The following is a 27264-nucleotide window of genomic DNA, read 5'->3' on the forward strand; positions in this document are numbered from 1 at the left end:
TAAAAAAAAAAAAAAAACAGTTCCTACTTCCGCCTACTGTGTGTCTTTTAATTATATATCTATAATAAATATCTACTTCTTTTTTTGCTACAGTTAATCAAGAGGACTGCTGCAATGAGTTAAGCTATAACAATAAAGGAACACACACACACACACACAGTGTGTTATGCTGGCTTCCATCCAGAGCGGTGCCACAGACAGAGAGCAGGGAAAAAGTACATGTAAAAAGCCTAAGAGCGGGTGAAGAAGTTAAAAGAAGGGGGAGGAAGACTGCTGAAATGACAAACCACAGAGGCCAGACAACATCTGCAGGATGAAGGAGGAAGAGGTTGGAGGCTCGGGGAGGTTTAAGGGAAAATAATTTGAGACTCAGCTGGGCGAGGGCCCAGGGCCGTAAAAATGAAATCTCACAAAAGGAAGAGTTTAAAGTGCAGCGCAGTACTCAAGTTACAAACTAAATCTTGTCCGATTATACCGTTTTTATTATTCATAATATATCTCACTTTTGAAGTACAGAGTGCAGGAGAGAACACAGAAACCAGCACTAAGGAGTTCGACAGGCCAGATTTCCTAAAACTCTTATTATTTAACATATTTAGACTGAGCTTAATCAGTAAGAGATTAAGAGATTCTACATGAATGATATATTTCCGAGTGGGATTTGCAAATTGTTCTATAGTCTTTTTCTTTTTTGCTGCATTGCATACAGGAATGCAGCATGGATATCTCACAATGGAAGCACATGCACACACTCGTCTCATCTCTCTCCCCTTCTTCAGCATGCTGCCAGTATGGCTTGGAGCTCTGAGTTCTGAGACATACTGTTCATGCCCTCTAGTAATTACCCACAATGCCCGGCAGCAGCTAGAGGCGCCCCTGTCACAGACCCAGTGTTCCGGGCCGCTAAGTGGGCGGATTCACACATCTGCCTGTTCTGCGATGGCAAGGCGGTGTCCTGTATGTGTGTGGGTATTAAAGTGAAAATGTGTTTCAGAAAAGAAAGAAAGAAAGAAAGAAAGAAACACTCATTCCCACTCTGCAGCTCAGGATAAAATACTCTTATTATTTTTGTCTTATGTTTAGAAAAAATAATCATGGTCAGAACCTAAGAGGCATTAATAAGGAAATCTTTGTACAGGTTAGTTATAAAACTAAAATCTGTTTATTTCACTAATATTCAGAAAACCTTTTCTGTACTTGTTTTGCAATCAAGCTAATTTGTGGTCTAAATCAGAATAAAAAAATACTTTCACTGAGCAAAATTGATTTTTATTCCTGTTGAGCAGGTCAGGGCAGCCCGGCCCAGCTGACTGATCATTGGGCTGGTTTTAGGTGCACACACCCAACACTCGGATGTCAATCAAAGGCTTGGTGAGCCTGCAGCGCTGAAGGTCAGAAGGAGCAAGGTTGGACAAAGGTCACTTCTTTCATTTTCTTTTTTCAGACATATTTCTTATTTATTTCGACTTTCTGCTGCCTGTCTCAGAGCCTCTCACTTGCACTTGTTCATCTCACTTTTCCCCTGATGTTTGGCTGGGGAGATCCTGAGAAGTGCAAAGGCTGGAGGAAGTGTGCGGCCCAGGAATGGGGGACTTGTCACTTCTGACACCATGATGACATACTCGCCTGTGAGAAAAGCCAGAGACACAGACAGCTTAAAAACAGACAGAAAACAGGATCATGAGACAGGGGTGCCACAGGCAAACTGGGTGAAAAGGACAAAACTGAGAAAACACCCCAAGCTTGTACTCTTTCAAGGGGCAGACGAAAAGAGAGGAAAAAAGGAAGACCTGTGTTTTAAAGTAGAATCTCACGAGGGCATGTTCACCACCGTTGTTTCTTGATACCTGAGAAGTCAGCATGCAGGGTGCATGACGTGATGTTGGTGAACATGCACCGTGAGCCAAGGCTTATTTGACCCTTGCCTTGTGCCATATAGAGTTGCCATATAAAGCTGATAGTATTCTGGGGACTTTTTTTATTATGGCAGCCATAAATGTTCAGCTATATAGTCGGGTTGCAGGAAACACACAACAAACTCTATAATTCCATATTTTCAAAGGTAGAAAGAAGCATGAAGAGCTACGTGGATGTCTGCTTAAGCGTCCAGCCACTGAGCAAAGCACAACAGGACAGTGTGTCAAAAATGATTTGCAGGAGATGCTCACAAGTTTGCTATAAGTAATCCACTATTTCATTTAATTTACCCAGAATTTAATCCAGAGCAATTTAGGGTTAAGTGTCTTGCTCAGAGACACAATGGTAGTAAGTGGTAACTTTTTTTAAGCTACTACCACCCGTCAAAATTTTTACTGACTATGCAATTAATGAATAATGCATCAACATAATATGAACATTCCCAATTAATGGAATTTGTGAAACAAAGTGCATATGTGCACACAAATATGAGACTGTGTATACCTGTCCTCAGCGTACTGCAGTCTAAGGTGCATTTCTTGGCATTGCCTGTACCCTTGCCTCCCATGTCGTTTCTAAAACACACAAATGATGGACAGACAGAGAGAGAGAGAGATAAAGAGAGATTTAGAAATTTGATTGAAACAGTAAATTCTTAAAAAGAATGAATCTAGCTTTGAGGTTGTAAGCCTCAGCAACCCAACTCAGTACAGACAACCAACTTTGACCTTGGCCTTTGACCTTTCACCTCCAAAATCAAATGAGTTCACTCATGGGTGAAGGTGTGTGCTGTTACACATTTGCACTTCATCAGCTCACAAGAAACAAAATGTGAGATTTTTGAGAATCTGAGTTGTAATTTTCTACTGTGTTCACTGCATCCTGTCATATAACATGGAGGTTTACCAGGCAAGCAATGCAAGCAAAACCTTGAGTTCCTTTGAGGAATGTCTTGTGGCAAACATGAACAAAGGAACCGTAAGAGCCTACGTGAGTCATGTAATGCCTATAGGAAAGTGGCTTAGACCCCCACCCCTTCGCTCCTCATCACCCGTTCTGTAAAACAGATTACAACGCACTCATGAGAAACCATACCAAAACATCATTCATTTCATCATCCACTTCTCCTGCCATCAAATAGGGGTGTGGGACTATAACACAGCCAGCCGTGATGTCATGATCACTTTTCACTGTGGTTTCTAAGACACCAAGCAGATGATTCCATTCCGGGACATTCAATGAAGGCTGTAAAGACTAAAGGAAGTTCTTTATAGTGTTTTGGTAGCTGTTTTAGGTTAAGGAAGTCTTAATCATAATGCAAATAATCCAATCACTGATGCATAAACAGGGTGGGGTTGAGGGCTTTAGTTCATTTAGAGAATTTCTATCACTACAGACTAGGGCAGTATAAACTACATGAGTCCTACATCACAAAAACTTTTGCTGCCAAATCATTCAAATATTGTACTTACAATCCTATTTTGCATAGTTGTCAGATAAACATCCCGTGCCAAATGGTTTCTGCAATTCAGAAAGCATGGGCGTGGCACAATTTGGTACAATGTTCCAATAAGTCATAATCATTATTAAGTTCAAATAAACAATAAATTAATTAATAAACAATCTTCTGTTTAATTTTTACAATATAATTTCAAGCTCCTGTCATGACCTGATTCATTTTACAATATATTGGATTTCATGATAAATCGTTGATTTATCATCACATACCGAGTGTATCTCAGCAACTAAAAAGTGAAGTGATTGTCATTGTGAAACACTGCAGCACAGCACACAGTGAACACCATGAAATGTGTCCTCTGTATTTAACTCATCATCCTTAGTGAGCAGTGAGTAGCCATGACAGGAGCCCGGGGAGCAGTGTTTGGGGACGGTACCTTGCTCAAGTTGCTGTTGTTTAAGTCGAATTTGTATGTTTTGGGTTATTAGACAAAATTTTTCACAATTTGCCAATCATATTGTAGTATTTTAACAGTTGGTGTAAAGAATCCAGAGAGACATAAACCAGCATAAAGAAAGACGTTAATGTTAATGACAGGGAATGTTGGTGAGACTGCACTCGCTGTAAACATCTCCATGTAAGCCTCCCCCAATGCTGCCACCAATACGCCCCTCAGCTCCATCATGGGCAAAATCTACACCCATACAGTGCGAATACCAAAGCAGAGGAGCAGAGAACCACCCCCCGCATATTCTCCCCAAAGGAACATCTGAATGAAACCCCAGGTGAAGGCCTCCTAAAAGCTCGGATCTCTGCAGTCACAAAGTCGGCCTGGGGAACCCGTCCTCCCTACCGCTCACTTTCCCTTTTCACTGAATATACAATATGATGGATAGCTTTGAGTGTGTGTTTCTCATTCTGCTTCTCTCTCTCCCGCTCATCCCCCCAGGGGAGTGGATCCCATCTCTTTTTTCTTCTGCTTTTCTTTTCGTCTTCTGAAGAGCAAGAGGCTGCACAGTGGGGGTGTGGGGTGGGGGGCAGTGCTGGCTTTCAGAGGAGCTGAAAGGAGTGTGTCGGTGAAAAGGCTTTCTGAACAGCAAGGGCCTCGTGAACTCGAGGTGCCCGGTTCAAAAGCATTCGTTACATTTCATTAAAAAAAAGGCTACCTACATCTGACCTGTTAACACACTGCACGTACCATAGAGTCAAAACACAATGGAGTTACTATTTTACGATCTACAATTCATTTAATTAGTATTCTAACAATTTGGCCATAGCAATATTCATTATGGCCTATATTAGCCATAATATAATATTATTTAATGTAAAAATATTATTTGGTAAACTACAGAACTTTTATTCAATGTTTTTTTTTTTATTTAATATGTTATATATTCTCTTTTTATATTTTACTTGACAAATAAAGAACAATTAGTAGTCACTTAGCATGTGCATGTCAAGTCATTGTAGTCACAGCCCTGTCTATTTACAGTGTCAATAAAGGAGTAAGACTTGTTCACAACTTCCCATGGCAGAGGAAGCCAGCAAAATCACATACAGATCAAATAAAACATGAGAAAACGTGAAAACACACACATAAACATGGCAGTCAGATGCTTAATCATCAGAGGTCACATCATATCACACACTTGGAGAGGGCCATGTTCTGCAATTACCAAGGTGAAGACCAGTTTACACACAGTATCAGACTTGCTCAGCCATGGAACTTGAAAGTGGAAGAAAACATTTTTCAATGTTACAGAAATGTTCATTTACCATGCATATTCATAGGGATCAAATGATCTAATGATCAATATATGAAGTGTCAATACAATACAGCTGGCAACGTTCTTGGGAATGAATTCTTGGAATTTCACATTGCTACATTATATTTGCTTTATACGTTTGATAAAACACCCCTGAATTTGCACGCCAAAGAGCACGTGCAACAGCGGAGTCGCACCTGACGCTATGCATCAAAATGACCCAGACAGGCCCCACTGTGGCACAGCAATGCCGGCACAAAAAGCATTTTGTCCTCCACCCAAATTAATATTTATGTCTAAGCAGGGGGAAAACTTTTCTTCTTTTCTACGTCTAACTTTTCTTTCGCCCCCCTGCTTGGCCGCTCTGTTGATTTACAGCACGGCACTGTACCCCACTAGTCATCAGTCGAGTGAAAAGTGCCCCCGGAGAACGGATTCCAAACCTCTTATCCACATAGGCTGCGGCACACTCGCATATTGAAAGAGCACCCCCCCGCCCCCGCCCCCGCATCCCGTGTTTTGGGTTGAAGTGCCTGTGTAAGGTGAATGCGGGGGGTTAGATCCCTGTGTGGTGCCATACAACTCACTCCATGTGTTTGGATTCTGGAGCCCATTACGTCACCGGAGAGCTATTTGGGGATTACGGAGAGAAACCCTGGAGAAACTTGAGCACATCCCTCTCTCTCAAACACACACACACATATAGCCACACAGCCGTTCTCAATCCAGCTGCCGTTCGGTCTCCACGGCCCTACACACCTGCTTTCAGCCATTATCCGTCCTGCTGCCGATGGGAACAGCCTTGCTTTTCAGAGCCTCAAAGCTTTTCAAAAGATTTTTTGTAAAAAAAAAAAGATCTTTGGAGATTTTCTTTTTCCCTTTTTCTCATTTTATTGTTAATGTACTCTCCCCCTCCGAGTAACTGTGTAACTGTGTGTGTGGGCGAGGGGGTCTGTCGAGGAGCAGGGACAGTTAAGGCTTCTACTTTATCCCACTCACGTTGTTTTTGTAATACGCAGACAGTACATGAAGAGTGCGCCGTCCTTAGTGATTTGTCTCGGAAGCGTACATCACTTTACTGAATGAGCAGAGGGAGTGGGGGAGCCGACAGCTGCAGAGACAAACACCGGATCCACCTCTCAGCTCCTTAAAGCTCCACAGAAGAAGATGCAAGCTCACTCAAACTAAAGTCCCTGCTCATAAGTGTCAAAATTCAGCATGAAATAGCCCAAAAGTCAAAAGAATCACAGTGTCATCATTAGAATGCAGAACTTACAACAGTAGAGTACACAACACTGCATAACTTTATTAGGCATTGAGGGCACTGTTTTCAAACTACGCATTGAGCATGGATCTTGCCCACTAGTGCAAGTACAGTGAGTATAGGTAGGAAACTAACTACCCAATTCTTTCCTGAGGGTACCTTAGACTTTACACTGGATCCCTGTTCTTAGCACTGTACTTATCATCAGTTTGAAAAAGTTTCAGTCACGTTAGATTGACTCACAAATTTAAGAAAGTGGTACATGGTTGGGTATGCACTTAATGGACTAAATGTGTTGACCAAGTGCTAATGTCAGAATGGTGGGTTTTATGAAGAGATATCATTAAACGCGGGAGCTGAAAAATGGCCATTGTGCGCATTGAAACAGGTTTTAAGTCAAAAGACAGATATTAAGTGGGCCTTTGCATGTCACTTTGCATGTCGTCACCCCTATTGTACTCAAAAACACAAAAGAGTTGTGCACCATTTTTGCACAAGTGTCAATCACGGTGGCAGAATGCTATGAAGTCACTCAGCGTTATAAATCCTCCACCTTTTTGGCGCTAAATTAATTGGATCAGTGATTAAGAGAATGGCATTTCACATGGATGAGCAGAGACAAAGAAGGCTTACGGGGGCCACCATAGAAATCAGTCTTCGACTGACGCCTGAATCGGCTGGAGCGAGGGACGGGAGAAAGAATGGTGTGGAGCAGAGAACACCTGTTGGTGTGGGGTCCACCTCAAGGCCATGTAGCTTTCTCTCACACAGTACTGAGCTTGGATATGAATTAGCATCTCAGAAAAGAAAGGTCTGATTTGTAAAAATTGATTTGTAAAGGAGACCGGTGTGTGGTCTCCGCACAATTAACGGGGCTCCTTTTACCTTCACGCAGATTCTTCTGGGAATTAGAGCTTTAATGGAGAAAGGCCTCCATTCTCTCCCTGTTCAAAGGGAAGGTGCTCAGCTGCACCCCCGCAAAGAAGGCGCTGGAAGTGGGACAACTCGGGGACGTGCTCCTTCTCGTAATTCACATCAGTATTACTGAAGGTTTTTTTTTTTTATCCCCCTCTCCCTCTGATTGATACCAGATTGCACATGACTACAGCGACCCCCCCTCGGTCTTATCATGAAATGCCATTGGAACGCGTGCAACTCGAGAGCGAAGGCCAACTGGCCAGTTGCTGGTCGTCCTGATAGTGAGTGTCATAAGTTATAAGAACTGACATGTGAGAATGAATAAGTTGCCAGAGTAACTTTTAGACGCAGGTTTCAAAGGGTGCTGGGTGACTTGCGCCCCTTTAAAAAAAAAAAAAAACAGCGAGGCCCAATTTTGCTGACCGAGGGTAACTCTCCTTTAAGTTGCAGAGTTAACAATTACCAGCTTTAGGGGCTTTTTCGCACGACGTCCTTGGCTGCATTGTGGAGCTTGGGACGTGGTGAGCCACACACCCACAGAGAGCTCATTTGTCTGCGATTCACTAATGGACTGCTCAGCAGCTTGCTGGGCACTGCAATTACACTGGATTGCTCACACCACACATTTGTGCATCATCTGTGGTGGGGGAAGCCATTTATGCCACGGCATGGTCTGTGATGGAGAAAGCCATTTACATGATTCTTAATTGTGTCCTCCTTCTTCCCAGTTTGAAGACTTATTATTACATTCCCGCTTTCAGGCACATCTGAACTGGGATCACCAACGGAGTCCCGAAGCCCAAAGGCTAGACTGCATTCAGTAGTCTAAATTAAAGTATAAATGACAAAATTATTTAATGAAGCTTCCTTATTTAAGGGTTAGGATTATGCAGGGTAACTGAATACCTGTAGCAGCAATACGAATGCAGAGTACAACAAAAAAAATTAAAAGCAGTATGTAGAATACAGGAAAACAAGAGAAAACTGTTAAATAATTTCTACTAAAAATATTTTACATGTGTAAATGTCTGAAGATGCCAAAAATTACTAACAAATTCACCATTGCACAAAAACAATTATAATAATAATGATACAATACAGGTGTAAATGTGTTACAAATACATAATTTTTTTATTCAACACATTACTGAATTCATTTCAGGCAAGGTATTCATTATTCAACCGTCACTGCTTCATCTATCGATAAGTATTAATGTTAACAGAAACGGACTGCAAGCACAACAAGGTTAGGCACTAATGTTAGCTGCAGGCCAATTATTATTTTAACTCATTATGAGTGCCTGGTGAGCATAATACCTCTCAGACATCCTGACCACAATTTAACTTCACATCACCAAGCACAGGGTGGCTGGCTCCACCTGATCCAAATCATGTTGGTGTAGGGGCAATACTTATGTTGCCCCATTTAACTACAATGCCCCTGATGAATTTTGTGAATAAGTAACAGATGCTATAAGATGATATAGACAAGAAAATAGGAATTTGGTTTTAAATCACTATAAATATTATTAAATATAAATATTCTTTTATTTAATCAGCATACCCATCAACATCCCTTAAATCGCACAATTAGTTGTTGTGCCGTCAAGCTTATTACATCTGAACAAAAGAAGTGCAGATGGGCATTTAGAGTATTTCATGTTAATAAGCAGTGAGATTTGCAAATTAAATCCATTATGATAAGGACTTCTGACAATATAAAAAGTGAAGAGGCCAGAGTGGGTGACAGAATTTCCACAGTCATCATATTGTGTCCAGAGTCAGTCAGTGAATCAATTTAAAGGTGGTTATTCAAAGATGCAAAGACTCAGTTATTTCTAATCTGTTATCCTGATTTATTTACCTGCTCCCACTTTTCACCACTGCCTGTTTGTCTATGCTGGTCTTGCTGGCAGACGTCTTGTGGTTTTTCTGTTGAAGAAGAACCAAGAGTCTATTACATGGTCATTGAGATCACAGATAATTAAGCAGCATGTGCAGTTCTTGGACTCAGTACTTCTCAGTTCTAGAACCCATGGGAATGGAGGTTCAGTGGATTATTATTTTTTGTTTGTAACCATCAAGATAAAGGTAATTAACATGAACAGAAATGCCTCTGGGGCCAGATGTCAGAGTCTAATACCTTCTCCATCTCATCCATCAGCTCAAATAGCTTGTAATCAGGAGGTGGTGGGGCTAGCAGCAAGTCAGTGAATTTTGCTTGGCCGTCTACAGTCCGTTGACATGCTGGAGGAGCAACGGTGTCATCTTCATGAGCAGCAGGAATGGCTGTGAATTTTATCAAATGTTTATTGAATGAAAGAATCAAAAATGAAACAATCATGTTTGCTAGTTCAGAGTGCTCTGAGATAAAATAAACCTTGAAAGTCTATTAAAAAAATGTAAATGTAAAATTATATTAAAAGGTATCCAGAAGCTTGTATAGACAACAAACAGCAACAGTGTACACAGTGCAGCTGGACGTATTCACAATTTACGCCAGGGTGGTGTCTAGACATGACAGTCAATAGATTGAGCTGCACCTATAACGCATAATAAGGGAGGTTGTGCAAAAGACAAGTGATCCCAGTGCAAGAGCATGAGGTAATAAATGCTGTGAGTTTATAAAGTAAATAAAGGGTTAATTTCTGGAGTAAGTCGCAGAAAACAGACGTCCAGGCCGGCTCAGTTCTGCACCAGTTACGTACGGCCCCATGGAACGGTGTATCTTTTTGGCAAGTCGCCTTGGAAACAGGGGGGCAGAGTGACTGTGTGTGGCTGTATCAGTGCTTCTGAAGAGAAGCTCCTCTAGGTTACGGTGGCCTCCTGTAGCTATCTGCCTAATGGAAGCCAGGCTGAAAGCATTCTGCATTCTCACTGCTGGATATGGGGCACAAACTCAAACATCCAGCAAGTCCAGAAGCTTTTCTGTATGTATTTTCAGCACAGCCAAAGGCTCTCAACATGTAAACCATTATAAATTGCACTGCATTTGCATCCCAGTTTGACAAACAAATGGGCAACAAGCCCACAGTAATAATGCAAAAGTAACAAAAGCAGGAGGCAGAGGCAGAGTGAAACCTTATCCCCGGGAAAGGGAGCTTTTCAGGACAGATCGATCAGCCTTAACCTGAAAAGCCCTCTTAGAACCGCGCTTAGATAAGGTTGCGTGTCATTTCTCGCACTTCTCAAAGCTGCTCCTTCAACCAGACATGAGCATGGGCCTGTTTGTACGGCTAATCTACGTTTAGGAACAGTGCTGGGCGGGTGGCACGGGGCGTGGAGGATCATTACGGCCGATGCTGCCACAGCGACCGAGGCTGGGAGGACGGGGCGTCGGGGAGGGGCGGAGGTGGTTCTGCTCTCGCCCCCTGGGTGAGCGTTTTAATTAGGGCGATTAGCGATTAGGCGGAGAAAAAGCTGCTGGATAAAGGTTAGGCTCTTCCTTCTGGGAGCGAGCAGCAGGAAAATCATTACCCGCAAACTGGGACAGGCGCGACCGACCGCTCCGACCGGCCCTAACCGCAGACAAGCCCGTTAATTATCCTACTCCCCCCAAAAAACAGCTGACTCAATTATCACCAGAGCGAGTGGGGATACAGGTAATGAGGGAACACAAGCATGAAAGAAAGGAGAGGTGAGACACGCAAACAACACCATCCTGTGGAAAAGTACAGTCCTAAATAATAATACACGTATTATAGACTTATTATAATCTATGTAGAGGCCGAGGACAAAAATAATAGATAATCAAATTTGGGGAATCAGCAGTTACCCACATCAGCTATGCATTAGAAGGGATAAGCAGCAATGGCATAAAGGGGCAAAATATCCTAAGTGGGGGAGTGGGGGGTGTAGGGTCGAGGGACGACAAAACACGGATCATAAATTTTCAAATGAAATATCTGCGAGAAGCCATGGTTTTGTCCTTAGTAATAAACGTGTTAAAGTGAAAGTTCAGGCTTTTCCTTATACGCCCGCAGCATGCCCTCCTTTACAGTTATTGCCATTTACACACCCAATTATAGCTGATGGGTTGTGAACCGTACTTCACAGCAGGGCAGATATATGCCCAAACCTGCCTGGCTCATGTGACTGTAATTGGGCAGGCCTCTGGTTAATCTGCTCTACCTGGTTTACGTCCTCATCTGTCTGATTTCATGTACATTTAAAGGAAAAAAGGGGAAATAAAACTACATTTGAATTCTTGACAAGCACCAAAAAATGAGATGAGCATCCAAATAAAATATAAATATTAGACGTATTTATAGTTTTGGTTTAACGGGAACTTGCGCCCATTGTGAAAGTGCACAAGGGGAGCAAAATCATTATATTAATCAGTAAATCACACTTACAAGTTCCTGGTCCTTGGCAGTTCTGTTTCCACTCAGAGCTGTGGCTGACAAGATGGAATCTGAAATGTATGACTGTGTGTGTGTGTGTGTGTGTGTGTGTGTGTGTGTGTGTGTGTGTGTGTGTGTGTGTGTGTGTGTGTGTGTACAGGTGAAAAGTGTGACCTTGACGTATTTGGTGGAGATTCACATCTGCCCCTGCTCATAAAACCAAGGTTGAGGCCTGAAGATAGTTCTTTTTTTTTTTTTGATGATCAATAAAACATAATTGAATTTTCTTCATGCATTCGCCCTGGACAACCACATGGGAAAAGAATGTCAATTTCAGCTTAATGCCAGACTGTGTCGTTCTGTGAATAAATCTTCCCAGATAAGATGTAGGAGGAGGAAAAATAACTAAACTAAAAAGTTGCCATACCTTGATATTGATCTTTCACTACCACCCTTGGCCAGGAGCAGCGAGAGATCCAGCGTGAAGACCACAGAAATACAACCCCTTCTAAACTTAAAAATATCTTCTGATTAGATGTGATAGTGCCCGTTTCGTGCTTCAGTGGGACGTATCAGTGGGAAATCGCATGAGAAAGGGAATACATCTGAGGGTCCCGGACGTCACCGCTGACACAGTCTGGTGACAGTACGGGATGATCTGAGAGCAGCGTGACGCACAAGATGTGCGTACCGTGTGTGTGTGTGTGTGTGAAAGGGCGACGTTCGTTAATGCATGTGCAGAGTTAATGAAGCGCTCCTGTGGGATGTCTCAATGAAGTGGCTCGTGTCTAAGCACAGATTTTGTTTAATAAATGAAAGGGAGAGAGAGAGAGAACGAGAGGAAAAAGGCCAAAGGAACTAAGCCTCGGGCTCACTACCTCTCTGGTGTTTTGCAGCAGAGAACCAAGGCCGACTACGGGGGGAAAATTTACTTCACATCCTCAAAGCACTTCCTTCACAGGAGGAAACTGTGGCTGTTTTAATCCCACGTTTCCACTCGACTGCGGCTCTGCTTTGAAACCAAGTGTGGTTTAAAAAATCTGCCGAACTCTGCAGTGGAAGACACATGGAGTCTCAGGGATTTGCTCTCAATTTGAGGCTTTTCTTTTAAATGTCTCGGCTTCAACATAATACACGGTGCAGATTAAAAACACCACCTGAAGGGAAGCTGTGTGCATTGAATGACTTGGTCAGCTGCTGAAATAATGCAAAATATTGCATTTTACTTGAACATTTTCTCACATCTTTAGTTTGTTAACATTGTTCAAATGTTTTAGACTCAGACCTGCAATGCTATAATGGATTGACAGGTCCTGAATCTGTATTAAGGATAACAGTCAAAGCAAAAATGCTTTTGGGATTTAGTGATAACAAGATTACCTGCGAAAGATTCCGTGAGGGTGGTGGAGTCTCCCTCAAGACAATTACTTCCTGGTTTACCTTTGAAAGAATAAAATGGGGCATTAGAATGGTTTTCTTGGTGATGATTTCTCTTCCTGTGGACAAGTAAACACTAAACTGTCGATGATATTCTGCCAGCAGAATCAATCCATTTCAATCGAAACCTTTTCCACCAATCCTAGATTGATTAATTCAGATGCTTTTATTGAATATTTCTGCAAGCAGCTGTAACCCAATTATGATTACATTTACATTTACAGCATTTATCAGACGCCCTTATCCAGAGCGACTTACAATCAGTGGTTACAGGGACAGTCTCCCCTGGAGCAACTTAGGGTTAAGTGTCTTGCTCAGGGACACAATGGTAGTAAGGGGGATTCGAACCCGGGTCTTCTGGCTCATAGGTGAGTGTGTTACCCACTAGGCTACTACCAATTGTAATATCTGTGCTTGATGAGGTACTTGAATAGTTTTACAATGCACATCAAAACTCTCAGCATGATGAGACATAAAACGTGTGGTGGAATGATAGGGGTGAGGTCTGGGCTGCTGCTGCATTGGGTCACACCCCCACACCAATGGTGGTCCATGTGCAGCAATGGCAGGCTGCTGTCTGTGTCTCAGAGATAAACCAGACTGTCACTCTTGCTAATAAAGTGAATGGAACTTTCACACTACGATAAAACTTGAACTTGGAACAAATGGAACAAAATATTTGAAACAATAATTTAAAACGATGAAGGAGTCTTTTCTTGTAAGCATGTCGCATGACTTGATGATCCCACTTCATTCGGAAACTCTGCATGCTGTATCAGCATGAGGTGTTGCCCAAAGCATCTTGGATGCTCAGAGGGACAGCGCGTGGCATTTAAAGCCACACTTAGCAGGCAGTTCTGATGAATCTGGCCATTGCTAATTGGCTCTCACCGTCCAGGTAGCCGAGGGAGCCCCTTCCCAGCACCGTCTCGTCTGATCCTGATCCAGACTCCCTCTCTACCCCTGGGAGTGGCGAGCCAGCCTGGGCGCTGCCAGATTTAGCTGCCGGCAGGGGGGCCATGCTTCCTCCAGAGTCCCTGCTTTCAAAGACTCTCTCCATCAAAGGGTAGCTAATAAAGTCAAACCCACTGCATGGAAGATGCAGAGATCGGGAAAGAGCAGAGCCGTAGAATATATGAGGAAGAAAGTGAGAGAGAGAGAAAAAAAAGCACACTGACATTTCAGTATCTTATGCTAAGCTCCAAGTTCTCATCCACTCCAAAAGCAGCACATGAAACAAAGGGCACGCTCCTGGAGGGCTTTGCATCACAATGACTAGACACAGAGAGCAGAGCTCCCAGCATCCAGACAATCTAAACCAAATCACAATAATCATCGTAATAGATATAATGACATACAATTTTGTGGAAATGGGTTTTTCTGGAAGGTCCTTGATAATCTTATCAAGACTAGATGGATGGATCTCAGGAAGACGAACGCCGGCGGAGACCTGCAGCAATCTGCCGTGTTCACCTGGAGATGAAATGCCAATCAGAAAAGCTGCAGAAGCAGCATGAATTAGCAATGCAAGGCCTCAGCCGAATGCCAAAGCCTATGGAAAAACTCCAGACACACACTGTTCATATGTGCACTCGATCAGTGAAACAATCGCAGTTCTTCTGCTGATTAGGCCTACACTGAAGAGACCAATTTGGTTTTCATGTCCTTAAAATGACAGCACACATTTAACTTAACACCAGGGTTAATCAGGAAAATCACATCCCTGGATTTCCATCAGGGTAATTTCAAAAATTGGTTACAGATGACGGGTGACGACAGCGTTGATCACAAAAGAACTGTACAGGACGTTGACTGGATTTGTACTTTTCCTGAAGACCAGCTCAAACCTTGTGTAGGTTCTTCCTCCTCAGTCACGAGATGAACCTCCACAGTGAACGGCGAGTCCAGAAATGCCTCAAGGATGTCCCCTCTATCAATCACAATTTTAGATGCACCACCTACCAAACAGTACAAAAAAGGAATCAGGAATTAAATACCCCCTTAAATGCATCTTTTAAACACACCTTCTCTTTGAAAGTGAAAGAAGGACGTGAAAGTGCAGTTGACATCATGTTTCACATAAGGTTATTTTCATTAGGTCATCATATTGAAGACATTTAGCAATGATAATGAGCTCTTAAATATGCAGCAAGATTTTGGAAAAAGACACAATATCAAAAGTCAATTAGCAATTTCAGTATGCAACATCAAAATGAAAAAAACTTCAAACAAAATTCAGCTAAAAAGACGAAGGAGCAGACATCATATGGACGAAGCAAGTACCTGAATGCCAGGAAGACAGCTTGATGTAGAGCGACTGCATTAGGGAGGGGAGCCAACAGATGCTCCAGCCTTAGGAATTTTAATCTGCGCAGTTTACATCCCTGTCAGGCCCCGGCTTGTTAAAATAAATCAAGGACATTCACCATCTATTCCACGCACACGTACAAAAGCCCTGCAGGCGCGAGAGTGACACACAGATACTCCATCACACGCCCCGAGGGACTGCTACAGCAGGGCCATGACATCTCTCAACCCTCAGATAAATAATTAAGTAAATAACTAAATAAATAAACAGTACGTCTGCGGTGCTACTGGGCTCTCGCACGTTAAAAAAAAATGGCCACCGTGTGCACCTGCCCACACACAGACCCCCTTTTGTGAAAACTCCAAAACGGTCATAAACCGAACTTGTCTAAGATTGAGTAATGTCTGCATGACAAAACATGAAAAAAACTGTAAATTTGGTTATGGCCACGCACTGCCTTGCTGCGCTTCTCCACTCTCAACCATCAGGCTGCTGGTTTGATTCTCTTCTGCTGGAAGAGAACCAGAGGCAGGTTCTATCCTCCCTCAGAGTTAACCACTCCCTGGGGAGCATCAATTACCATGCATTATTTCCAGACAGCTTGCCTGAGTGAGTTCTGAACAGGACCAGAGAAGCATGTCGCCATTACTATGCATTGTGGAATGGCACAGTGGAAAGCCCAGTTGTGGTCACGAAAACCAAATAGAGGAGGTGCCGAATAAACGCACGAGTCAAAGAAGGCCTGGAGCAGGTCTGCACAGACAAAGACAACGGCACGACTAAAAAAAGTTTAAAGGGTAAAACATAAATAAAACAACTATGCTTATGAACAGAATAAGATAGCTTTGTGAATTACATAGAAATATTTTATGTATATTTGATATGAGGTTTCCGTGCTGACCAGCTGCAACAGATCTGCACTGCTGTGTGCTACTACTGTGCCTTCTCTGCCCCTTGACGAAAATATCTTCCATAAAATATCTCTAGAATGTCTACTTTGACCGGTAGTATGGTCTCACACCTCCAAGGTCAGGTGCTCGAGTCCACGTTGCATGTTTTCCCCACGATGGTGTGGGTTTCTGCCAGGCACTGCGCGAGCTCTAGGTGAATAGACACACTAAACAGGTGTGAGCGTGCGAGTGAAAGGTGTGTGCACCCTACAGTGGGCTGCCTTGCAGCACCTGCGACCCTGCTGTTTCTGAGAGCAAGTGAGTGAGTGAGTGGAAATCTAATTTAAAAAAAAAGGTGCAGGCAGGGTCAGGAAGGTGCTCGCCCTATGGGCTGACACAGGATCGTGGTGCTTTGGGGAAATAATGTGTTTTGGCAGTGAACATGCAGCGTTTCAGTCAACACCTCTCAGTCTGAAGCTTCTGTGCAGCATGCCCCTACCTCATGTGGAGGTAGACATTGTCGAACTGACACACCAAATAGTGTCATGCAACCATAATCTGTCGCTTAATGTTAACACTTAGGTACTTATGGAACATGCACAATTTCCTGCACTTTGCTGTATTGGCTGACGAAATGTCATGGCAAGATTCTAATTATCATTCAACAAGTGCAGATCAACCATGTCAAGTAAAAGTTCATGGGTTATTGTATTAACATAAAGCATATCAGAAGCAACATTTGCACAAGTTTCACAAGACGGCAAGGTTTTAGTGCACTTAATCTTTATTAATATTTACAGCCTGACCAGTTTTTACTGATTCTTGTGCCACTATTCCATCACTGTTTAACAATCTGCCCACTCCCAGCACCATGGTAACACTGACAACACAAGTTATTCGGAGCTGGAAGGAGAGGAATGAGAGGGCCACTCGACAGGAGAGGGCTTCGTCAAGGGGCAATAAGTGAGAGGCGATTGGAGGAGGACGGAAGTTACTGACCCCGCGGCTTGCCATTGCTCCACGGGCCTTCGTAGATGACGCCCGAGCTGTGGAGCAGAGTCCCTTTGCCACTGAACTGATTACTGCGCCACTGACCCTGTTAGGGAGGAAAATCAGCACTTAGAATTCATACAGAGCTCTCGCTTGCTGGGTCGATGGGCACCCACTATGCTGTGAAAGAAAGACAGGGGGTAAAAGGTCTCAGAGCAAGGATAATAAAATATCAGATCAGATCCCACACCCGTGTAATAACCAGTGAATTACCGCATGCTTTCAGTGCCCCAATCATGTGGCTGCTTAAAACAGTGAGAACACATATGGTTGGAAATAATAAAAAAAATACAGTATACAAAAGGGAGAAAAACATTGACTTTACCCCATTCCGATAAAAATGTTGGTGTTGTTGATAAAAGTGAAAGTGAGCTGAGGTTCACAGACAAGCTTGACTATAGCTTGACTATAATCAATGCTCCCTTCATCATTACCAATGTTGCTTTAGTTAATGGCACCAGAAATTTTGTGCTTTACTTAATGTATTTTACATTTATTTGTTATCTTATTAACTTTATACTAACATGGCCTTTTCCTTTTTTTTTCTGTCTTTCACCCTTCACTCCATCGTGGATGGTAAATCTCACCCTGAAAACATCCTTGTGTGGACTGATCAAGAAACATCTTTGGCCTCGCAGAATTTTCATGCTTACATCTGCATCTGTCTTTCAATCAAACCAATCAAATATTTAGTGCTTTTTAGATCGTACATTTTCACAGAGCACCTAACAATGGAACAGTGCTCAAGGCAACAGGATGTTACCCTGGGATGTTCAATGGGACCTATGCAGAGATCTGGTTAGGACTCTCTCATTTACACTGAAAACCTGACATGAACAACACAGGTAATCCAGAGGAGGATGGGCTCCCTTTGCTTAGCTTTGGTCCCTCTCAAGGTTTCCCCCAAATTTTGCACAGGGCTTTGATCAATGTCTTTTTAAATGTGAGGTGCTTTGTGCCAATGCACATTGTATACACTATACAAATAAAAATGAACTGATTGATTGATTGATTGACAAATGAGCAACAGAGGCTAGATTACAACCAAATGGCACACCCCAAATCCAACAAGCAGAATCTCACTGCAACTGTCTGACCAACAGTAAGCAGTCAATGCAATGTCAGAGGCCTTTTACACCAGTTCAAGGGTGAGCATAAATGTATGGTAGAGCAGACAAGCATTCGGCTTGGAGAGCTTACTAAGCACTGACCAAAAGTCAGCACATCAGGACCAGAGTGAGAAACATTGTCAGGAGATGAGTTTCATAGTCCTTATAACTTCCTGGAGCTCAAATTGCTCATGAACTAGTTAGATTTGTTTTAATGAGCCCTTGCCTGTGCCAAGGAATTGTTCTGTAATACAAATGGTATGTACCTTTGGTTTTGCGATGCACATTCACATCCGATATTACATACCCACTTGGATAATGACTGGCAGGTTGCTTATCTGATTCAAGAGTCTTTATTTGTCATGTGCATAATCATACAAGTACAACTTGTAGTGATATATGAAATTACATGACATTTTCACCAAATGGAGAAAAAAAATAATCCTTTGTCATGGCATGTCTATATAACATATTCAACTATGCCAAGTTGAATGGTTTCCATTCTCAGGAACTTTTAATGCAAGCACATACGGAAGTACCGCAAAGCTCATTGTTTTTTGCACTAATTCGCCCCTGGAAGCATGACTCCCACTCAACAAACAAATTATGGCGTAAGATGAAGATGAGTGGAGCTCTGTATTGTACATGGTAATGACCTGCTGTCAAAAGTTTGGAGGAGACAAAAGAAGTGACAGCAATTAAAGCAGCATTCGGGCGGTGGCAGATGCAAGGCGAGAGAAAGTACATTGCGGCTCCCACAAATTCTTCTCACTTTGTTTTTTAACAAGGTGAGTTTTAACTGGTGATAATCCAACTCGCAGGCGACAACTCATAGACTCGTGACACTGATTCGGTGCATGTCAGTATTAAAAAAAAAACCCTCTTTCGGCTAAAGGCACGTGCAATTTAAATAAATAAACTGATTTTTCTTTTTTTAATAATAAAGCACGTCAAACAAACGCCCTGTGTTCAAATGCGCAGACTTGGCTGGCGCATCCACAGGGTACCAGACTCAAAACCCTCCACCACCACTTCAAAGGCCTAGCACGGACTATTTGAATTTCTAATCCTGATTGCATCGACTGGCCCAGGGCTGCAACTCAGGCAAAATCTGCTCCAGAGGAAAACTAGGCCACAGCCTGGTGAGAGTATTCCGCAGAGGGCAAAGCGCTCTCAGACAAAAAAGAAGCCAAAAAAAAAAAAAAAAAAAGAAGAGTGAGAAAAATCAGTCATTTCAATACTAACCTTGAAAACCAAAAGATGAAAGGGTTTATTTGGCCACAAGGCCAATGAAGTGGTTAGCGTGAGAAGATTCGAAAAGGCCCTATCGGCCGCCTACTCATTCCTGTGTCTTGCACACAGACATCAGCCGCCACAGCGACTGAAGTCGGAGGTAAACAGTCAGCATACGGTTCTGCGCTGAGGGACATAATCAGCAAGCAGACCGAATATTTGACGAGCAAAAGGGAGTATTAGCAGGACAAATTAGTTTTTTATTTGACACTGACACCACATCATCATCGTATGCCATTCTGTGTCGAAAACAAATGACGGCAGAGACTGTCTGACTGTCGAGATACCACCTCGGCCAACAGAGACACCACGAACGAGCCCATCTTAATTACAGGTCTGCTAAGGCCCAGTGAACTCCGTTCTTATCAGTTCACCTCGGCAATTACTTTTCCAAGAAGTGCCAGACTCAGGTGGGAATGCGCGGCTGGTGTACTCTGAAGACAGGAAGTACACAAGCAATCGATTTTTGCCCTTCTCGGGCTAATGGGCAGAAGTCTGGGACACTGCGTAGTGCTAGCCCCCCTGCCAGCTAACAATCAATGAATATATTACAGCCCTAACAAGCTGCTGCTGTCAATTATCGGGATTTTTTTTTTTTTTTATTGGTTCAGTATTTCAAAATTTTTAAGTAGATCAGGACATGGACGCTTCCCATCAGAGCTAACCGTAAAATTCTAAAATAAGCAAATAATACATACTGATTTTTTTTACACACAAAGTCAACAGACGGTTAATAACAAAGGCCATATCATATCAACTAGACCTGCACACATGTATAGACGTTATGAACAAGAATGGGAAATTATGAGAAGTACGTTTACTACATGATGTTATATGATTCATATCAAATCAGTACAATCTCACTTCAACTTGAAAATGTTAACTTTTAGACCTGCAATATATTCAAAAGAAACACTCTGGCGCCACCTAGCGATGTTAAGGCAAACTACTGGTTTATAGCTGACTGAATTGAGCAGGAACTTTTTAGATTTAGATTCAACTTTATTGTCATTACACATGTACAAGTACAGGGCAACGAAATGTAGTAATACTAAAATATACTATATTATACGAAATATACTAATACTAAATATATAGGTAGATTTAGGTGGAATTGTATAATCTCGTTATTCAAGATATACTAACAACTGTGGTTTAATTATTTTAATTTAATTATTGAGGACAACGAATGGATGAACAGGAAGGTAAGTAATTTGAGGAAATTTTCCCATTGCTCCCTCCAATGATACTAAACAAGACAGGAGAGATCAGTACATTGAGAATATTGCTTGCTTCTTTGGCAAAAAGTAAGTCAATAGATGATAGTGGAAGTCTGATATGAGGTCTGAATGTGCACAATTAAAAATAATAATTATTATTATGTACAATTTTGTAAGAAAGTGTTACAGTCAGGAATGAAGGGATTGAGAACCTTAGCTGGAAGAGATGAGCAGGTATACCTGACAATGTATATTGCAAATGTGACAACACTACAGGGGAATTTTGTCTAGAAGGTAATGGAGCTACAGTGTCCAATATAATTTTACAGTTGATGGTGTTAACCATGACCCATCTTCAGTTTTTGCTGCATAATTAATCTTGGACCTGCTTTGGCCTTGGCAAGGCTGCTGAAAAGATAAGTCAGAATATTGACGTACCTCATACACTGAGCCATCTTTAAAGTGCATCACTCCATGCCCCTGCTTGTGGTCCTGCAGCCAGCCTCCCTCAAACTGATCGCCATTCCTGAAAGTCAAAGTCACGTTTTATTGTGCTTTACAAAGCATGTGACTGGATGCAAGGCGTTGTATTTTATGCCCTTGTATGGTAGACGGTGTGATAGTAGAATGTAGTGTTCATGAACACACATTCTGAACAAATTCTGACATTTTGAAATATGAAGCAACTGAGCGGTGAGACCAAATTCTCTCACAGCCAATGGTGTGGAAGTACAATGCTTGCTCATCCGAGTCTGGAGACTCTAGGCGTACTGAGATTGGAGCAACCATCTTGCCATTGTGTTCTATCAATGTTCATATTCTCTACGCCCAGTCTGCCACTTAGCTGTCCATCAGAATAATGACATAATTTAAATGCAGTCTGGACTCTGGGAGGAGCAAAGGTGCCTGGAGTTACAATCAATACTGCTGCCTGAGACTCTCAGACACCTTCCGGAATAATGATAAATCAATTATTTGTCTGAGTCGCAGTATTAATGAAGCGGAAAAAACTTGACAAGGAGCAATCAAGGGCCTCTGCAGAAGAGCGATAAGGGAGCAAAGCTAGAACCTGTCAGGCAGGCCTCCTCTATCTTCCAGTTATCCGTTTACGCCAGGATTAATCATGGCCATGCCTGTGTGCGAGTATGTGCTGCCGGATTTACCTGTAGCGCATCTGCCCTTCACCGTGTTTCTTATTCTGATGGAAGGAGCCTTCATATCTGTGACCATCTTTGTCCACCAGTAGCCCATGCCCTGTGCAACATCTTATGTTCAATATAACATCAGCACAAAACAATTAAACTTTTTTTTTTTGATCTACCTTCTTTGAGGCCAAATGAAAACTCCCCCTCATATCTCCCTCCGTCGCCACATTGGAGAACACCAAAGCCATGAAGCTCACCGTTGCTAAACTGGCCAGAATAGGAAGCACCTAATAAAGCACAAAATTTCAGAGGTTAATACTAATACCTCAATAGTAATAACAAGCCACAACAACAAGATTCTTATACGGCAAATCTGGCCACTCACCCGACTTCGCCCAGTATCTGAGACCATTGCCTTCGATTTCGCCATCCACAAATTCCCCTTCATAGTAACTGCCATCTTTCATCACAAGCTTCCCGCGTCCTTGTGGAAGAGACAAGCAGGGGAATCATGCGCTGTACTGATGGATTATGGGCCGGTTCAGTGAGTCAGGAGGGAAAGTCAGGCAAGCTGAACTACATCCTTCCATATCCCACACTGAAATATGAAGCAAAGGGTTCGTGTGCGGCACATTTCTGGACGTTAACTTACATGTTGGTGGCGCTCCCTTTGTTCCACTACTGCGTAACACCACTGAATCTTTTTCTTACACAGTTGTGGCCTGTATTAGCTAACCGTCACCCCTGATCCCCTGCATACAAAGCCAGAGCTGAACCCCAAAGCCCAACCATGTAAACAGAGGAATCTAAGGCCCCTCAGCACTCGTGGCATGAGTCCTTCACCAGCGGGTGGATTTTATCCATTTTGGCCAATTTCTGCATTTACAGCAGTCGTTGACCCATAGGACCCCTGGGCCATTTGGGGAAAATGCTGCAATTTAACCACAAACACCTAAGTAAAGGTTCACCAAGTTGAGGGACTCATCCAGGAAGTTTCAATGTTCCTTTCTTAGGTTGGTGTTTTAATAAAAAGGTGGTGTTGAAATAACCATAAAGTGCATTTATAAGTTGGATGAACCTAATAAATACATAATATGGGCTATTAGTGGTCAGGTAGCATAGGGCATTATTACAGTATAAACACTACGTAGTTCCTTCAAGGCTATGAAGGGGTAAAATGTTTTTTGAAAGACGTAAAAGGAATGGGGTTTAACTCGTAGAAAAACGTACCGTGCTTTTTCCCCATCTTCCACTCGCCTTCGTAGCGAAAGTAACCGTTCGGGTACACATACACCCCAAAACCTGAAACAGAGAGCAGAGTGAGGGGACGCCGCGGCGATGTCCCGCGGGACCGGAGACCGACGGAATACCGTGTCTGAGCTGCTTTTTAAAATCCCCGACGTAGTACGGCGGATCCCTGACGGCCGTGTCGCGGGTCGCCATTTTTCACCCCTGGCAACCGCGGCGGAAGCGTCCGCAGCAACCGCGGGTTACGGACACGTGACACCGTCAACTTCATAAATACACGTGACTCAGCACGGGGCTAACTTCTTACTGCACTGTAACATGGGAAATTCCATTTCTGAGGGTATACAACAGCATGCAATATTTATATAATACAGTACAGGCCAAAAGTTTGGACACAAACGTTAAGTTATGTACTTAACAAAAAGTGGAGACCTGGACTCCACAGTCACCGGACCTGAACCCAGTCGAGATGGTTTGGGGTGAGCTGGACCTCAGAGTGAAGGCAAAGGGGCCAACAAGTGTTAAACACCTCTGGGAACTCCTTCAAGACTGTTGGAAAAGCATTTCAGGTGACGACATCTTGAGTGTACAAAGCAGTAATCAGAGCAAAGGGTGGATATTTTGAAGAAACTAGAATATAAAACATGTTTTCAGTTATTTCACCTTTTTTTTTGTTAAGTACATAACTCCACATGTGTGGAGAAAATAAAGAAAACACATTGAATGAGAAGGTGTGTCCAAACTTTTGGCCTGTACTGTATATCCCTAGGAATAAATACATCGATCTTAATTATGCGTTTAAAATAAATTAATTAATTAAAGTTGCAATGTAATAAAGACACATCTTTTCTAACAATTTTGTGGTTGTGCCCTTTTTGGTGGTGGTAGTAGCCTAGTGGGTAACACGCTCAACTATGAACCAGAAGACCCAGGTTCAAATCTTCTTACTGCACTGTACTGCACTTCTTACTGCAACTTCTTACTGCACTGTAACATGGGAAATTCCATTTCTGAGGGTATACAACAGCATGCAATATTTATATAATACAGTACAGGCCAAAAGTTTGGACACAAACGTTAAGTTATGTACTTAACAAAAAGTGGAGACCTGGACTCCACAGTCACCGGACCTGAACCCAGTCGAGATGGTTTGGGGTGAGCTGGACCTCAGAGTGAAGGCAAAGGGGCCAACAAGTGTTAAACACCTCTGGGAACTCCTTCAAGACTGTTGGAAAAGCATTTCAGGTGACGACATCTTGAGTGTACAAAGCAGTAATCAGAGCAAAGGGTGGATATTTTGAAGAAACTAGAATATAAAACATGTTTTCAGTTATTTCACCTTTTTTTTTGTTAAGTACATAACTCCACATGTGTGGAGAAAATAAAGAAAACACATTGAATGAGAAGGTGTGTCCAAACTTTTGGCCTGTACTGTATATCCCTAGGAATAAATACATCGATCTTAATTATGCGTTTAAAATAAATTAATTAATTAAAGTTGCAATGTAATAAAGACACATCTTTTCTAACAATTTTGTGGTTGTGCCCTTTTTGGTGGTGGTAGTAGCCTAGTGGGTAACACGCTCAACTATGAACCAGAAGACCCAGGTTCAAATCCCACTTACTACCATTGTGTCCCTGAGCAAGAAACTTAACACGGAGTTGCTCCAGGGGGGACTGTCCCTGTAACTACTGATTGTAAGTCGCACTGGGTAAGGGCGTCTGATAAATGCCATAAATGTAAATAAAAATAGTGTAAATTGGTATTACATGTCTATTTAGTCAGTAAATTGTATTGCATTTGTAATGTATCCAGTAGGTTTCTACATAAAACATCTTCATTTAACCCTTTAATGCTGTGCGTGTATTGGAGATTTCTGAGACCAATTGCATTACCATGATACATAAACTTTGCATAAAACCCTTGTGTATACTATCTGATGCTTGTGTTCTGTCCCCTCTTTGATAAGTTTTGCACTACAATATTTTTCACATACAGCCCGTATGAAGGGCGATTTAGTAAATCCCTCAATGCTCTTTTGTTAAGATGAAATGTGAAAAAAATTACATCTTACATCTGAGTCTATGTGATGGCTAATTTATAGATGGCTAACAGGAAGCTCACTGCTGTCGATGTCCTGTGCTTTCTTGATGACAAGTTGAGTGGCATCCAGGGCATTGTAGAGACAGATTCTCCCATTACACAGCATGATGATGAAAGTAAAGTTGGAAATTGCCAGAAATGCTTGTAAATTATTATTATGATTTAAAACTTTATTGAAGGGCCTAATAAAGACTAGTTTTAAAAAACAGTTTTCTGTTCATTATTTCCTGGTTCAGGCATTAAAGGGTTAAGCTGGGCATACTAACATTTAGGGCTCAACTTTGGGAAAAGAGGAAGGGGAAACAGGAAGGCACTACTCACACGGGGGAATATACACACAAAACCACAAACACAACCATGCACAAGCAACAAGATTCACCTGAGATCCACTGACTCACACCATGACTCAGACTGACCTGATGCTGCACCGGGACGTCCCTGCGACACTGTGGGGAGAATCAGGAGGGGGCGTGGCCTGCACCTGGGACTAGTGACGCTGGATGATTGTTACAGTTTCCTTTTACTGGAGTTGTGTGCTGCTTTGAAACAATGTGTTAGTCTACCTCATGAAGTTGCAATTATCATACTAAATTATATTGGAAAAAAAGGGAATGTTCCCTTTTTATGTAAAATTAAATGAATTGCAAGTTTTTTAATAAAATGCATCACATTTAAAAGAAAAGTCTTTGATCAGGTAAGAATAAGTTATTAATTTCAATTCAATGTCAAATTATTTTTGATCAACATAATAAAATGATTTCTTAGTTAAAATAACCAATCTGAATTAATTTAAAATTTATGGTTTCATGGAATGGGGATTGCCTAAATCAAATGAATCATGTGGAACCAATGTCCATAAATCAATAAAGTAAATCCATTGAATTAAAATAAGAATTTACTTTACTTTACTTTACTTAGCGGACGCTTTTATCCAAAGCGACTTACAAGAGGAAGACACCAGCAATTCTCATTTGGTTTCTATAGATTTTGAGTTTACAGAAGTAAGAGCCCTGATGGACAAGAGGCCTAACTTGTCAGAAAAAGAACATGCTCGGAAATTGTTAAGTGCTAAACAAAAAAAAACTAAAAAACAATAATAATTTTTATTTTGTGCAGTGTGTGTGCATGTGCGTGTGTTAGTGTTAGACTAATCTGAAATACTTTTTGAACAAGTGGGTTTTCAACTGCTTCTTAAAGGTGGTAGTAGTCTCGGCTAGTCGAATGGAGCGGGGCTTGAGTCTAATTTGAGGGTTGTGTGCTGGGCTTTTCTTTGAAAACCAGTCCATGGACATGAGTGTGTCAGTTACAGAGACAGCTACAGCTATACCCAGTGACAACGCATGAGCAGTGGTATTGACACACATATAGGACAAAAGATGGAAAAGACAAGAGCCCCAAATGTCCAAATACAACATAGTGTAATCATGTTTAATGCTGTATTTATGGAATTCATTAAATAATGTAGTTGCTAACTACCCTTTTGCATGCACCCACTTGGAAAGCTCATACAGGTTGTATACATATCTATAAAAGTGAGCATTAATAAATGCTTAAAGAGTAGAAAACTGAGCAGTAAAATGTTAAGACCAAAACTAGGCAAAAATTGCTCATTAATAATTTTATTGTCTCACAAGATGATTAAATTTATCAAAAAAGAACCTCTCAATACAGATGACTGCAAAATGACAACAAATGAAAAATTAGCTAATTGCTTTAAAGCATCATATTAAAGTTGTGTTAGTTTTAATGCTGAAACAGTACCTTTTGGACTGGAAATAACCACTGCTTGCCATA

General features: G+C 42.0%; 1 protein-coding gene across 1 annotated transcript; it reads right to left on the reverse strand.

Moving 5' to 3' along the window:
- Window positions 1–235: 235 nt before the first annotated feature.
- LOC114798385 (MORN repeat-containing protein 1-like) lies at window positions 236–23591 on the reverse strand. Its single transcript, XM_028994053.1, has 15 exons — window positions 23489–23591; window positions 23349–23420; window positions 22504–22602; window positions 22295–22405; window positions 22137–22227; window positions 21412–21499; window positions 17301–17397; window positions 14951–15061; window positions 14462–14576; window positions 13995–14191; window positions 13047–13106; window positions 9467–9612; window positions 9188–9255; window positions 2422–2492; window positions 236–1626 (listed from the first exon to the last, which is right to left on the reverse strand). Exons 1-15 carry the CDS (start codon window positions 23559–23561, stop codon window positions 1493–1495), a joined length of 1533 nt encoding a protein of 510 aa, XP_028849886.1. The 5' UTR covers window positions 23562–23591; the 3' UTR covers window positions 236–1492.
- Window positions 23592–27264: the final 3673 nt, after the last annotated feature.

This window comes from Denticeps clupeoides, chromosome 10 (genome assembly GCF_900700375.1).
Source record: "Denticeps clupeoides chromosome 10, fDenClu1.1, whole genome shotgun sequence".
In the NCBI taxonomy this organism is placed as follows: Eukaryota; Metazoa; Chordata; class Actinopteri; order Clupeiformes; family Denticipitidae; genus Denticeps; species Denticeps clupeoides.